This window comes from Otolemur garnettii, unplaced genomic scaffold, assembly GCF_000181295.1.
Source record: "Otolemur garnettii isolate 467f Iridium unplaced genomic scaffold, OtoGar3 scaffold00044, whole genome shotgun sequence".
Taxonomy (NCBI): Eukaryota; Metazoa; Chordata; class Mammalia; order Primates; family Galagidae; genus Otolemur; species Otolemur garnettii.
The window spans coordinates 7,481,932-7,498,020 of NW_003852439.1; the positions used below are offsets into that span (position 1 = coordinate 7,481,932).

General features: G+C 47.3%; 1 protein-coding gene across 1 annotated transcript in view; it reads right to left on the bottom strand.

Annotated features, from left to right (window-relative positions):
• Nucleotides 1-3,033, bottom strand: part of LOC100941977 (mastin-like) — a 19,468-nt gene extending 16,435 nt beyond the window's left edge. Inside the window, exon 1 of the mRNA XM_012805685.2 lies at nt 2,832-3,033. Within this exon, the coding sequence (XP_012661139.1) occupies nt 2,832-3,033 (202 nt within the window). The remainder of the gene's footprint in view (nt 1-2,831) is intronic.
• Nucleotides 3,034-16,089: the final 13,056 nt, after the last annotated feature.

A 16,089-nucleotide genomic window follows, 5' to 3' on the forward strand; every position in this document is an offset into this window, starting at 1 on the left:
CTGTAAACAGATTAATTAGACAAGGGGCAATGAAGGACACCTCCTAGCCTGAGCCCCAGGCCCAGGTCCCTGCCCAGTCCACATGGCATCACAGCCAAGCCACAGAGCCACACCCCAAAGGAAGATGCTATGAGGCAGGTACAGCCCGAGATATGGGGAGAGGACTCCAGTGCCCAGCTCGAGACTGAGCAGGAACCTACCTTACTCCCCTTGGCTGGCTCTCCAGAGCCTTTCCCTGGCCTGCAGGGAGGGTTAGTGTTGGGAGTTTGGGGTCAGTTACAGACCAGCACCAGGAAATCAGAGAGAGGATGAAACACTGCAGCTGTCTCCCTAGCCTCTCCCTCCTCACCCCAGCAGGTTATCTGACTCTCTGATTCCCATCACCAAGGCTACCCCCAGACACAGGCTTTTGAGCAAGAGACAGCAGAGGGCTTTCAACTGGTGCTTTGGGTGACCAGTGGACATGGCATAAGACCAGCTGGACAAGGCAAGCCTCAGGGGGTCCTGGTCCCATCAGAAGAATCACCTTTTCCCAGGAAAACTCAGAGCCTGGGCAGACCCCACTGTTGCATATTTTCAGTCTGAGGCCCCTCAATACACTGGCTGAGGCTGGATGGGAACATGAGCAGGCCTCGGGCGGGTCTGTGGGTTACAGACGGCCACTCTCTGGGAAGAAAGAGCCTGTCTCCCCATGAGAGGCTGCATCAGGCTCTGAAGGTGCCTGTCCCTTCCACCCTCAGCCCAGCATCCAAGACTTCTGCCCCTCAAACTCTGTCACCCAGCCAAGCATGTCACTGTGACCCCAGCATATCTCTGCTCCAAAGGGAAGAAGCCTGGCTCATTGTTATGGTCCAACCCAAACAGCTCCCACTAGTTAATCCCCCATCCCATCCAGGGACACCCTGGGGTGCTACTCCCAAGCTGTTCTGGTATACCACGCAGACATCTCCATGCTGCACACAGAGTTGTGGGCATGGCTTCCCACCACCCTCAATAGAAGCCAATGCTTTCTTTATCCAGCTCCACCAAGAGTTGGCCCAGGGCAAACCATTGACTGTGAAAGAGGACATGGATGGGAGAGTGGGAAGAGGGAACCACACAGGCTGAATACACAGCTCTGTCCTGAACATGGGCCTGGACACCCTGCCTCCCACATTGAGTCCCATGCTACCCCACCTGTGAGGCCAGGGCTTAGAGACCCTCAGAGGCAGCCCTTTATGGACAAATCCACTGGGCTGCACAGAGGCTGCTACACACAGTCTAATAAGATTCATGGGGCACAGGCAGCTGATCCAGGGCCTGCCATCCCATGCACACTAGCTCACTGGGGAGACACAGGCCTTCAGATCCCCATGCCTCTGCCTCTGGAAGGGCTAGGAAGGAGGAGGGGAGAACACTGTGTGCTGGGCCAGGGAGGCTGGGACTGGGGAGGGGCAGGGTACCAAGAGGGAAGAATGAGGGTCTCCCCCACCACATGGAGCCCACCTTGGACCCATCTAGGGCCCAGAGAACCTAGAGATGTTTTACCAGATCCAAGACATGTAGCTTGTCACATGGGCATACACCCCAGGGAAGTCACAATGACCACAGAAGTTGCCCCAGCTCACTACCCCCACCTGGACCCAGGGGCAGTTCCACCTACACACCCCAGAGTCACCCTGTGGGGAAAGTATCACTCAGCAAGGCTTCTCATATGCCATGGCAACAAGGCACGTGGGTCCTCGTTTCATGGGCTAGGAGGGAAAAGTGGGACAGGGAAGACTGGGCTCTTACCCGCCAAGTGCCATGATGGTGACTCCCAGCACATAGTATGGTGTCCCTGCTAACTGGGTAGTAATTTTGGAAGGGAAGCCATGGGTACAGATCTGATCACAGATCTCATTGCCCCTGACATTCACCTTTGCCTCCTGTAAGCGGAAAGGCCAGGGCAGTGGTTCTGTAGGAAGAAGAGAGTGAGGCACTGGGATCCTGGCAGAGCAGGGGCCCCTGCTTCCTACCAAGACCTGAACTGGATCTACCCTGGGCATGGGCTCCCAAGGTGAGCCCTGAGGCTGCAGTCCTGGGCCCCGGGGGGCTAGAACGGCAAGGCTTGCCCTTATAATCACAATTGGGATACAGGCACAAGTGCCACTAGCTTTGCACACATGTCTGCTCAGTGCCAACAGGCTGTGGAGCCCGGGCAAACATCTACCCTCCTTGAGTTCAGGGTTGCTTTCGTGCAGAGGAAGGAGCGGCACCCACCTGAGGATTATGAGGGTTGAATAAAAAGTACGCAAGTGCTCATCGTGGGGTAGACAGATATGCCCACGTTCTCACCCTACTGCTGGAAAACAGGATCTTTGCAGTTGTAACTGAAGGAAGATGAGGTCATGCTGGACTGGGGGACCCTAAATCAAATGACTTGTGTCCTTAGAACAGGGAGGCAGAGGGGATATGGGCACAGATGCTCAGAGAGAAGAGGCCCTGCACAAAGGGGTCAGAGAGCCACTGAGGGCTGCTGTGCTGGGGGATGCCAGAGCTGGGGAAGGTAAGGCGTGGACTCCCCCTCTAGAAGGAAGGGACCTGCCAACTCCCAGATTTGGAACTTTTGACCTCCAAAACTGTGAGAAGATAAATTTCTGTTGTTCTGAGTCACCTTGTCTGTGGTCACTTGTCACTGTCACCTCAGGAAACCCATGCAGTGGCTTCTGGAAACCCTCGCCTTGGCCACCACTTGCAGCTAGAGGGACCTTGCCAGATGCCCAGAAGAAGTCTCACCAAACACTGCCAGGGACCCATCTAGCTTCCCCAGACCTCTCTCTGTAGCCCCACCAAGCCTCCCTGACACCTACTTCTATCCACAATGTCACCCCAGCCAGTCACCCAGCAGGTCTTCCCTGAGTGGACCTTAGGGAGGCAGGCGTCAGGGACACGGGGTACACGTGCTACGAAAGCATCAGGGGCCTCCAGCTCCAGCAGGGCCACGTCTGTGCTCTCCTTGGCAGACAGGCTGTCATTGTACTGGGGATGGCGGATGATCTGAGCCACCTTCATCAGCTAGTCATGGTCATAGAGTCTCAGCTGCCCAACTTGGACCCTAAAGGCACAAGCCTCCAGCTCCTCCCTGGAAACAGGAGACCAGAGACCCTCAGAAGAGGAGTTGGGCCAGATTCCCCAAGCCTGGGATCTCCAAATCCTGGGGAGGGGCCCTCAGAAGTCCTACCTCCCAGCTCCAGACCCTGCATACAGCACACATCCCCTTCCCCACCTCCACCAGCATCCAGCCAAGAGGATGGGGCAGCCCCACTCACAGCTGGACAGTGGGCAGCAGTCAGCACCCATGGGGGTGCACGAGGGAGCCCCCACAGAGGTGCCCCTACAGGCTAAACCGCATGCTGTAGAACCTCAGGGTGACTTGCCAGGGGTACCGCCTGACCATGACATCACAGCCCCGGATGATGCCTATCAACTCTCAGTCTGAGCCAGGGCCCAGGGAACAAGTTGAGGGGCTACCAGGGGACCAGCGAGGTTCTGCTCAGAGCTCAGGAGCAAGTGAAGCTACTGGCAAGTAGATGGTCCCCACACCACCTCAGGGCAAGGCTGTGAGCCAGGGCAGGGTGAGGTAGACTGGCATGCAGTCCTAGACACAGAGGCCTCCAGGCAGCATAGGACCAGGAGCAGCCAAAGCATCTCAGGAGAGAAAGTTCCAGGCCCTAGGCGAGGTTCACTGGGCCCTTGCCCAAGTCTGGGCTGGAGAGGACAGTGTCCTCACCATCCCAGGTCTCTGCCCTGCCCCCTCCCCAACATCCTCAGAGGCATTTATCTCTCCTACAAAGGAAGTGGGGGCACCCCCCCCTCCAGGGAACTTTCAGTGATCAATAGAACTGCTCAGAGCATGGAGACCAATGTCAGCGCTGGGTCCATGCACTTGGACCTGTTGCAGGGTTCAGGTATGTGGACAGCTACTACGTTTTAACGCTAGTCCTGTCCCAGGTCTCAGGCCAGGCCTCTCCATAACCCTTATTAGGAACACCCACTTCCTTGGCAGTGAAGAATTCCCTTCTTAGGGCCTGGAAGCTGGTTCTCCTCTTTGGCCCAACACTTCCACACCTCCCCTCCCCCCCCAAAAAAAACCTAGCCCTGATGGCTGAGACTGAAGGTGAACGTAAAGGAGTAGGAAAGTCCCCAGCCAGAGGATGATGGATATTGTCTCAGGGTACAGAGGGCAGCCCTGGGCCCCAAGTCCTCTCTCTGGGACTTCCTACTGTCCTGAGAGTAAACAAAAAGGCTGGGTCTGAACTTGTCAGGAGCTCTGGATAATGATGGCTGGACAGTCTGTTTCCAAGATCTTGAAGCACTTGTGTGCTTGCCCACAAGAAGGGAACTTGAAGACACCCAGAACCCTTTTCCCCCCAGCAACATGTCCCCAGAACATCAGGGTGTCATTGGAGGTGATCGTCCCTATACAGAGTCCCCATGTGGAGACCCCCATAATCAGCCCCACCCAATGCCCTCCTTAGCTCTGCTGGACACATTGCTATAAACAGATTAATTAGACAATGGGCAACCAAGGGCGTCACCCAGCCTGAGCCCTAGGCCTAGACCTCTGGCCTAGTCCATATGGCATCACAGCCAAGCCACAGAGCCACAACCCCAGGGGAAGATGCTATGAGGTGGGTGCAGCCTGAGATATGGGGAGAGGACTCCAGTGCCCAGCTCGGGACTGAGCAGGAATCTATCTACCTTTTTTCCCTTGGCCAGGTCTCCAGAGCCCTCTCCTGGCCTGTAGGGAGGGTTAGTGTTGGGAGTTTGGGGTCAATTACAGACCAGCCTCAGGAAAGCAGAGAGAGGATGAAATCCCCACCTGCCTCCCAGCCCTGCGTCCATCCCCCAAGGCAACAGAAGGCTGTTCCCACTCTGTTTTCCATCACTAGGGCAACATCCTCCAGGTTGAGCATTCAGAAGCAGGACACATTACTCTGGCCAATGGCCACAACTCATGTGACTTTATTTCCTACTTAAAATCTCCCTTCCCCCACAGACCTCGGTCAGCACCTCTCAGACTGCTTGGTCTAGGCTTTCATTAAGGTCCAGGGAGAGGTTTACTGACTGGATTTGTAAATAAGAAAAAGGCACGGCTCAGCGCCTGTGGCTTAAGCGGCTAAGGCGCCAGCCACATACACCTAAGGTGGCAGGTTCGAATCCCCAGCCCGGGCCCGCCAAACAACAATGATGGCTGCAACCAAAAAATGGCCAGGCGTTGTGGCGGGTGTCTGTGGTCCCAGCTGCTTGGGAGGCTGAGGCAGGAGACTCACTTGAGCCCAGGAGTTGGAGGTTGCTGTGAGCGTGATGCCACGGCACTCTACCCAGGGGGATAGCTTGAGGTTCCGTCTCAAAAAAAAAAAAAAAAAGGCACAAAACCCACAGAGAAGGCATTGGAGGGCTAAGGAGGCTGAGAACACCCTGGGATCACCTGCAGCCTAGTGTTGTGATTTGGAGCAAATCTCTGCCTTTCATGTCCTTCAGGCACATAAATGATGTCAGGGACTGGGTAGGGTATTCGGCCCAGTCTACAAGACCAACAGTCATGACTTCCCCATATTGACTCACAAAAGTTGGCTCGTATCAGTTCACAAAAGCCAACTATTAATTTTCAGAAACTTTGCCACTTTGTCATTAAACACAGGCATTAATAAAAATAAAACTGTATTGACTTATAGTTTAAAACATTAGATTAAAAACATGAAAAATATAACAGCTTAAATTTTTAAGTCATAGGATGAACTTAACAGAATGAATTTGGCAAAGGAAAGATCAGCAAAAAGGAAGATGGATCAGTTGGAAGTATCTCATCTGAAGAAGAAGAGAAAACAGATATGTTTTTAAAAGAATTAATCCTCTGGATTTCTTTTGTATTTTTTATTTCTCTTCTGAGATTTAGCTTTTCATTACCTGTAAGTACATTTTTCTTTCCATCCTTGAACACAGTTCCATAGACATCTTTTTTTCTTTTTTGAGACAGAGTTTCACTATGTCGCCCTTGGTAGAGTGCTGTGATGTCACAGCTCACAGCAACCTCAAACTCTTAGGCTTAAGCAATTCTCTTGTCTCAGCCTTCCAAGTAGGTGGAACTACAGGCACCCACCACAATGCCCAGCTATTTTTTGTTGCAGTTGTCGTTGTTTTAGCTACCCAGTCTGAGCTGGGTTCAAACCCACCAACTTCAGTGTATGTGGCTGGCGCTATAACCATTGTGCTATGGGCACCAAGCCTCTCATAGACATTTTAAAGGCTTTTTTGGTCTTTCTAATATCTTCAATGCTGTATCCACTCTGCCCAGTCCTTGCACAATGGGCAGCTGTACAGGCCCCCTGGTTCTAGCCAAGGCTGAGTCACAACTGAAGCAGAACGCTCGTCCCCTGTACAAGGAGGAGATGCTCTGACCCCAGAGCTAGGACTAGCCTTCCCCAGCATCCCAGGCTTTCAGCAGGAGGCATCCAAGTGTCCATAGGATCCCAGTGGGAACTGTCACAAGTGCATCTGGACACAAGCCTAGATATGCAAACAGAGTCTTCACCTCATCATGAAGACGTCTTTGGTGAGGAGAACTGCATACAGCCTGGGGAAGGCATGAGTCTGAATATCTCCAGTTTGAACCAAGCACTGCCTGGCTTACAGCCCTGGGCATGAGCCTGTCCTCTCTGAAAGGCTGAAGGAAGTCAGGGATGTATTAACAGTAGCACACATATGCATATGTTCACAAAAGCACATACACAAACACAAAGTTTTGCACAGAACTTTAGAAAGTCTCTGAAACATCAAAACTCAGGGTGAGCAGTTCAGCTCAGGAAGGAGTCCACACAGTGTCCAGCTGGGCACCTAAACAGAGCTGGCAGGGAAGGAGCCAGGAGTACCTCCAACCTACTCTGGGCACCACTTCCTGTTGCCCAGTGTTAATGCTTGCCTGCCCCCAAGTGGGCACCAGGAGAGACTGAGGGCCACCAAGGCTCTTCCATCAGGCCCCTCCCAGGAAGGAAGCACTTGGTCCTGGTGAAAGCCTGTCTTGGGTCCTACCACAGGCAGGGTTGGAGGCAGGGGGTCCTACAGCAGAAAACAAAGACCAGCCAGTGAAACAAGGGCCCAGAGCTCTCTGTCCCTCTTGCTCAGCACAGGGATAGCCAGGAGTACCCAGAGCTCCCTCCTTCTAGCTCAGCACTAGGATGGCCAAGGCAGCATGCTTTGCCCAGGTGAAGCTGTGTCTGCTTAGCAAGTCAGTCCCTTTCATTTCTGCCCTGAGGACCAGAAACCCAGGAGTGCCATACAGAGTGGGTTCAGGCTACTGCCTGCCCAGAATCATGGTGCTTTCTCCTTTAAGGAACCAAAGGTCTCTGGGGCATCACAGTTGACACCACTGGTGGCCTCTGCCTATTGTTCCAGCCTATCCCTGAAGGTGGCCCCTTGGCTATGACAGTGTCCTCTATAGTTTAATGAGCTCTTGTTCTGTAATTCCAAGTTCCTCATGGGAGCTTTCAAGATTGGTGAGGGTCTCCTTCTGTGTCTGTTTGGAAACTTCTCAGATTGGCAAGGACTGCAGGTGCACATGGCCTAATAAGGGGGCAACTTCCACACTGCACATCTCCACCCCAGCTACAACCCTGATCCCCAAAACACCCACCACTGAAACACTCTCTTCTCTCCTCATGGGCTGTGTCTCTGGAGACAGAATGCCAGAAGGCTTCCTCCTTCCCAGACTCAGCCCTGCACAAATGGGTGAAAGAGGGGGGAGAAAGAGGATTCAGCCTCCTGATTTCTCAAGAGAGGACCTCACTGCCCCCCTGGAGCCTGAACTCTCGGACACTAGAGCAGCAGTTCTCAATCTGTGGGTCGCGACCCCTTTATAACAATGAAAATACATCCTGCATATCAGATATTTACATTATGATTGATAACAGTAGCATGTGGGGGTCACCACAACATGAGGAACTTTATTAAAGGGTCATGGCATTAGGAAGGTTGAGAATCACTGCTAGAGCCTGCAGGTACTGGTTGGCAGGGTAGGGCAGAAGAAAAGAGAAGGGTCCTCAGTCCTCAGGTCCTCCAAGTCCCGAGTGGCTGGCCTTCTCCATGCTCATCTTCACCATGTGGGAGGGAAAGCCAGGGCATCCTCACCCACAGCCCCCTCTCAGCCTGGCACAAACATACCAGATCCACCCAGCTTAACTTCTACGTAACAAAAGTGTGAGTTGATTTTCTGTTGCTCTGGCCCCCCAGGTCACTGAACCTAACACCTACATGGACTGAGCACACAACCACTGACAGAACCTAAGTGCTGGGATGCAGAAGCCGGGAACTGAATTAAGAAATGGACTCGTGGCTGATCCAGGGTCCAATCAGATAGCATCCTGGCGTTGGCCCATTGCAGGGTCCAATCAGATCAGTCCTTATTACCCTACACACATAAAAATCCCGTCCACCTGCACTCAGGAGGCAGATTTAAGCCTGGTCCGATCTCATCCTGGGTTTCTGGCAGTAAGTAAGTCTTTCTTAGTGCTTGAGAGTGTGGCTTCCAGCTGCCAACCTGCAGATGGATCCAGCTCAGTGACATAGGCAGGGACCACACCCCCAAACACACAGGTTGGGGCGGGCTTCAGTGTCAGCTAGTCACCACCTGGATTAAAACCCCTTTCTAAGCTCTGCAGAGCCTGGTGACATGGTATCCTTGTCTCAGGACTGTGGGTCTGGACTCAGGACCTCCTGGGAGCTTTACTAGAACAAATTGGCCACCATCTCCCCAAAACAAGTGGGGACAGCCACCATACTCTAACAACCAGAGCCAGTGGAGACATGAGTCAGGTGACTTTTATGAAATACTTGACACCAGAATAAAATGATGTAGCCACATGTACTCACCAAGCAGCTCATGATCTGGACACATGGCTGTACTCGCTGCGAGCCATTTTTGTGGTCTAGAATAAAACACTACGAACAGTCAAATACCCAAAACCATTTTGTAAATTCTATCCATGGATAGGCCAGTTTTCTGAGTTTGGGGTATGTCGTTCATACGCATGTTGTTACACTTTCACTTATTATATGTGCTTGTGAAAGTTGTCAGAATCAAAATAGAGTCACTTGGCAGGCTCCAGTAGTCCCAGCTATTGGATAGGCTGAGGCGGGAGTATCACTTGAGCCCTAGAATTTGAGGTTGCTATGAGGTAGGACACCATAGCACTCTACCCAACAGTAATTAACATAACCCATGACCCATAATAAACAGTAATCGACATATGGCTGATATTAACATTATGAGACACTGTCTCAAAAAAGAAGTCTTGGATGGTTCCTGTGGCTCAAAGGAGTAGGGCGCTGGCCCCATATGCCAGAGGTGGCAGGTTCAAACCAGCCCTGGACAAAAACCACACACACACAAAAAAGTCCTGACAAACAGAGCTGGGAGAGGCTGTGAAGGAAAGACTCTCATGCAGAAATGCCTGACAATAAAACCTAACACAAAGACTCTTTGAGGTGGCTCACACCTGTAATCCCAACACTCAGAAGCCTGAGGCTGATGGATTGCCTGAGCTCACAGGTTCCAGACCAGCCTGAGCCAGAGCAAGAAGATAACCAGGCTTTGTGGCCAATGCCTGTAGTCCCAGCTACTTGGGAGGCTGAGGCAAGAGAATCACTTGAGCCCAGGAGCTTGAGGTTGCTGTGAGCTATGGTGTCACAGCACTCTACCAAGGGTGACAAAATGAGACTCTGTCTCAAAAAATAAATTAAATAAATAAGAAAATAAATAAATAAATAACAAAAGACTCTTTGAAAACCATAATTTGGGCAAAGGCCATCACAGCTATACACAAAAATATTCTGGGCCAGGCACAGTGTCTCATGTCTGGGTGAGATGGGTGCCATCTGCCTCATCACCCCCATAAGATGGATGCCGGTGGCCTCACAACAGCATCACACCACCCTTGAGTAGGAGGAAGGGGAAAAAGAGGTAAATGATTGGTCTGGATCAGGCCAGAACAGGACAAGATAAGGACAGATGGGCCAAGAACTATCATCACGAGAGTTAATGAGCTAAGTGCTGTGACAAATTGTTTTACTTAACCATTAGTTGCTAGATCTGCATTATGTTACCTTATTGTTATCTAACTGCCCTTTATGTTACCTATTGGCTAAACCACTAAATTGCAAGGTTCACTTCTGTAAAAGAGGTCATCGTGACCCTGTGCTCGCTTTTTGCTTCTTTTGCCAACTTTCTTTTTGCTTCTAATTGCTAACTTTTAGACCACCTGTTTGTCTCGTTGCCAACTTTCAGACTAGACAAACCCCAACTTCAGACCTTTCAATGCTTTCTCATTTGGTCTGCTTTAGACTTTGTTGAGACAGTCCTGTGGTTAATAAGACTCCTTTTGAAATTCTAATTTGAGTTGGTGGTCCTTAATCTCGCCCCATAACATGGGAAGCCAAGGCGGGTGGATTCCTTAAGCTCAGGAGTTCAAGATCAGCCTGAGCAAAAGTGAGAGCCCCACATACACACTAGAAATAGAAAAATTAGCCGGGTGTTGTAGGCACCTGTAGTCACAGCTACTTGACTAAAGCAAGAGGATTATTAGAGCGCAAGAGTTTGAAGTTGCTGTGAGCTGTGATGATGCCATGGCACTCTACCCAGGACAAAAGAGTTAAACTTTGTCTCAAAAAAAACCCAAAAAACGTAAAAATAAAATAAAATCTCCCTGTGTTTCTGATGCACTGATACTTAGAACCATTGGCAGAGGAGACAACATTCAAGCACCTTCTAAACATAGTCTTCCAGACTTTCTCACCCCTCCCCCTACTTACCCCTACAACTTCCTCCAAACTGGATAAGAAGTTGAAATTTTTTTCTACACTGCTAATGGTTTTTCCTGAGACATCAGAACAAGACTCCATATCATAATGAGACTCTTGCTTTTCTTAAAGCTACCTTTTCATTTTGCAAGATAATGCTACAATTGAGCTATGATGATGCCGCTGTAACATTTTGCCACAATAACTGTGCGTCAAAAAAGGAAATAAACTGTGGGCTTTGGTTAAAAAAAAAAAAGATAATGCTACAATTAAATGGTAACTGCTATAAGTAACTTTGACAATATCCCTAACACAATTTTGTGTTCAAATTGTACTGGCAATCCCTTTTGTAGGAGTGATATTTTCTGTTCAAGGCAGTCATAAAATGATACTCAATGACAAAAAAAGTCTCACCCAGTCTCCCTCATGGTTCTTTAATTTGTTTAGTTTGTTGCCCTTAGGCTAGGGCTCATAGTTCAAATCATCCTCCAAATTAAATTTATTAAAATGTTAATTATGTAGGTGTTGTTGTTGTTTTGAGACAGAGTTTCACTCTGTCACCTTGGGGGTGAGTGCCTTGGTGTCACAGCTCATAGAAACCTCAGACTCCTTGGCTCGGCACCTGTGGCTCAAGGGGCTAAGGCGCCAGCCACATACACCTGAGCTGGCAGGTTTGAATCCAGCCTGGCCCGCCAAACAACAATGACGGCTGCAACCAAAAACTAGCCAGGCGTTGAGGCAGATGCCTGTAGTCCCAGCTACTTGAGAGGTAGAGGCAAGAGAATCGCTTGAGCCCAGGACTTGGAGGTTGCTGTGAGCTGTGATGCCACTGCACTCTACCCAGGGCAACAGCTTAAGGTTCTGTCTCAAAAAAAAAAGAAAGAAAGAAAGAAAAAAGAAACCTCAAACTCATGGGCTCAAGGGATCCTCTTGCCTCAAGCTCCAGAGTAGCTCAGAATACAGGTGCTGGCTAGTTTTTCTATTTTTAATGGAGACAGAGTCTGGCTCTTGCTCAGGCTGGTCTGGAACTCTTGAGCTCAAGCGATCTAGCTGCCTTGGCCTCCCAGAGTGCTAGGATTACAGCATCTGGCCTAATTATTTCATTTTTTGATATTATGATTTCTAAACTTTGTTCTTATTATCCACCTAATCTTTGTAATCCCAATGTCTTCTAACAGGATAATGTTAGCGCAACATCACAAGGTGATTGCTGATGCCTATGTAACTGCTAAGATTGAACTCAATACTGAACCCCAGAGAAATCTGCCCTGAAAGATTTTTCCTTATGGGCTCTTTGTTACCCAAATGTGGGCTGGGTCCCCAACTTACATCCACATACCCTCCCCCTGATGGTAATAGAGACAACTAGAATAGGTCCAGCCCAGCACAGAGGAACAATTCAGGCTAACAACAAAATGTTTGTTTCAACAATGCTTTTAGAAGGTGATCAAGGGTATCCAAATAGGGTCAGAGGAGATCAAACTCTCACTCTTCATTGATGATATGATCCTATACCTGGAAAATCCCAGGGACTCAACTTCAAAACTCTTAGAAGTGATCAAGGAATACAGCAGCATCTCAGGATAATACAAAATCAATACTTACAAGTCAGTAGATTTTATATACGCCAACAATAGTCAAGCTGAAAAAACAATCAAGGACTCTATTCCTTTTACAATAGTGCCAAAGAAGATGAAATATCTAGGAATTTACCTAGTAAAGGACAAAGGACATGAAAGATCTCTGTAAGGAGAACTATGAAACTCTGAGAAAAGAAATAGCTGAAGATGTTAACAAATGGAAAAACATACCATGCTCATGCCTGGAAAGAATCAACATTGTTAAAATGTCCATACTACCCAAAGCAATCTACAGATTTAATGCAATCCCTATTAAAGCACCATTGCCATACTTTAAAGAACTTGAAAAAATAGTACTTCATTTTATATGGAATCAGAAAAAACCTCGAATACCAAATACATTACTCGGAAATAAGAACAAATCAGGAGGTAACACATTACCAGACTTAAGGCTATACTATACATCTATAGTGATCAAAACAGCATGGTACCAGCACAAAAACTGAGTGGTAGATGTATGGAACAGAATAGAGAACCAAGAGATGAACCCAGCTACTTATCACCATTTGATCTTCGACAAGCGTATCAAAAATATTCAGTGGAGGAAAGACTCCGTATTTAACAAATGGTACTTGATGAACTGGCTGGCGACCTGTAAAAGACTGAAACTGGACCCCCACCTTTCACCATTAACAAAAATTGATTCTCACTGGATAAAAGATTTAAACTTAAAACATGAAACTATAAAAATACTAGAAGAGAGTGCAGAGAAAACACTTGAAGAAATTGGCCTGGGAGAATATTTTATGAGGAGGACTCCCTGGGCAATTGAAGCAACACCAAGTACACATTACTGGGATCTGATCAAACGAAAAAGCTTTTGCACAGCCATTAGCACTGTAAGTAAAGCAAACAGACAACCTTCAGAATGGGAGAAGATTTTTGCAGGTTATGTTTCTGACAAAGGTCCTATAACTAGAATCTACAGAGAACTCAAACTAATCAATAAGAAAAGAATTAATAACCCCATTTCTATGTGGGCAAGAGACTTGAACAGAAAATTCTCTGATGAAGACAGGCTCATGGCCTACAAACACATGAAGAAATGCCCATCGTCCTTAATCATCAGAGAAATGCAAATCAAAACCACTTTGAGATATCACCTAACTCCAGCAAAATTAGCCCACATCACCCAATCCCAAAACTATAGATGTTGGTGTGGATGCCAAGAGAAGGGAACGCTTCTACACTGCTGGTGGGAATGCAAACTAATATGACCTTTTTGGAAAGAAGTTTGGAGAACATTCAAGGAATTAAAAGTAGACCTATGTTCAATCCTACAATTCCTCTACTAGGTATATACCCAGATGATCAAAACTTATTTTACAACAAAGACACTTACACCAGAATGTTTATTGCAGCCCAATTCATAATAGCCAAGACATGGAAACAGCCCAAGTGCCCATCAACCCATGAATGGATTAACAAACAAATTGTGGTATATGTACACCATGGAATACTATGCAGCCATAAAAAAGATGGAGACTTCACATCTTTTATGTTTACCTGGATGGAGCTGGAACATATTCTTCTTAGTAAAGTATCTCAAGAATGGGAAAAAAGTACCAATGTACTCAATACTACTATGAAATCAATATATAACCACCTACACACTCATACGAATGGCAAAACATAACTAAAGTCCAGAAAGTAGAAGGGAAGATGAGAGAAAGGGGAGGGAAGGGGAGGGGGGGTATGGGAGGAGGGAGGGTATTCAGGGGGATCTTACCTAATGTGCATAATGCAGTGGTACATTTCAAAACTATTAAAAATTGAGTATAATTGTGATGGATGTGTTACTTAGTTCAATGTAAGCATTTAACATTGTATATTGAAGCAGTACCCTGAACTCCATAAATCTATCAATGTGCAAAGTTATGATTTAATAAAAAACAATTTAAAAAAAAACAACGCTTTTAAAGAGAGATCTTGATCAAAGGGGTGAAAAGGGAAAGTCAATCATACAAATTGGGTTGTTTTTGTCATGCCCAACTAAAACAGAGTGGAGAACCCAGAGGGAAAGCACTCCAGGCACAGAATATTACCCCAAAATGTCTATGCGAAACTGGCAGCTGAAACTGCCTGGTAACCTGAAACCAGCTAATGACTAGTGAAACAGCCTGCTGCGACCTTCAGACTAGTTTTGCCTACCACTATCATTTGCCAGTCAGACCTTGTCAGCTCCTCAAAACCTTACTAGTGTTACTGGACAAAGAGAGTCCAGCCACCTGTCACTGTCAGCCAGTATGCAGATACAGAGACAGGTCCACCAAACGTTATTTGTCAGAAAGCCAGCAATTCTGGAGAACAGTGAGAGGAGCCTCTCTAAGACTGTTCTGTTCTTCCATTTCCAAAATCACAGTTTTATACATAAAAGTTAAAAGCAAGAACAGTACTAATCCTATCTTAAACAATAGTAGTTAACATAACCCATGACCCATAATAAACAATAATTGACATAACCCATGACCCCAAACAATATTTCTGTTATTAAAAGTTAATCTTCTAAATCAATTGCCCTAAACTCAAGATATACACTTTCAGGTAAAGCTGAGTTTACAAAACGATAAGGATGGGAGACATGAAGTAAGGGTCACAGAGGACCTAAACCAGCCAGACCAACTGTGTCACCTCAGCCCTAGCCTGACTGAGTCCATCTTATTCTCACTGCATGTGCCTTCACCAGTGCCATAGAATTCCTCAAAAAGCAATATGTGACATTTCTTGTTCTTTCAGAACCACTAACCTTCTCTTTGCTCTTCAGAGAGAACACTTACAGCTCATGCTGGAAGGTATCTCTGCCCAGTTTGCAAACTGATTTTCCTGATAAAACTTTTCTACTAGCTAACCATCCAGTGGTCCTGTGGTTGGACAATAATAATAATAAAATAGATTTAAGAGAGAGACATTTGATAGTAATTAAAGGATTAATTCAATCCTAGCACAAAGAAATGATGTGAGACCCCCCACACACACTAGAAATAGAAAAATTAGCCGGGTGTTGTGGTAGGCACCTGTAGTCCCAGCAACTCAGGAAACTGAAGCAAGAGGTATTAGATACCCCAACTAAATACCTAAAGTGTTAGATACCCCAACTACTCTGATTGATTAATTTGCATTGTATTCCTGTATCAAAACACCACATGTACCCTATAAAGATATACAACTGTTATGTATCCATAATAATTTGTTCAATTTATCAGGAAGACATAATAATCGTAAGCATGTATGAGTCTGACAATGGTGCCTGTCTGTCTTCCCTAAATCACCTAATTGAATCATTTGCCCTTAGAATAACATGTCTTATGTACTGGCCTGCACAGAAATTCAAAGGGGACAATTGACTGCACTTCTCCTTTTCTGTTATCTTTACTTTATTTTACTTATCTTAAAATATATCAGGAATGAAGGTTGGGAATGTAGGTGGACCTGGGCAAATCATTTGGGTCATAAACATGTGTCTCTCAGGTTAATCTACAAGTCAATCTATTTCTCCCCCATCCATTTGTCCTCACTATTTCCACCCAATGAAAGCCGGTCAGGCTAGAGCCCACAGGACACAGCTAGTCTGGGCACTTTAGGTCCTACTGACCTTTCCCTCCTGTCTCCAATTCTTTTTTTTTTTTTTTTTTTT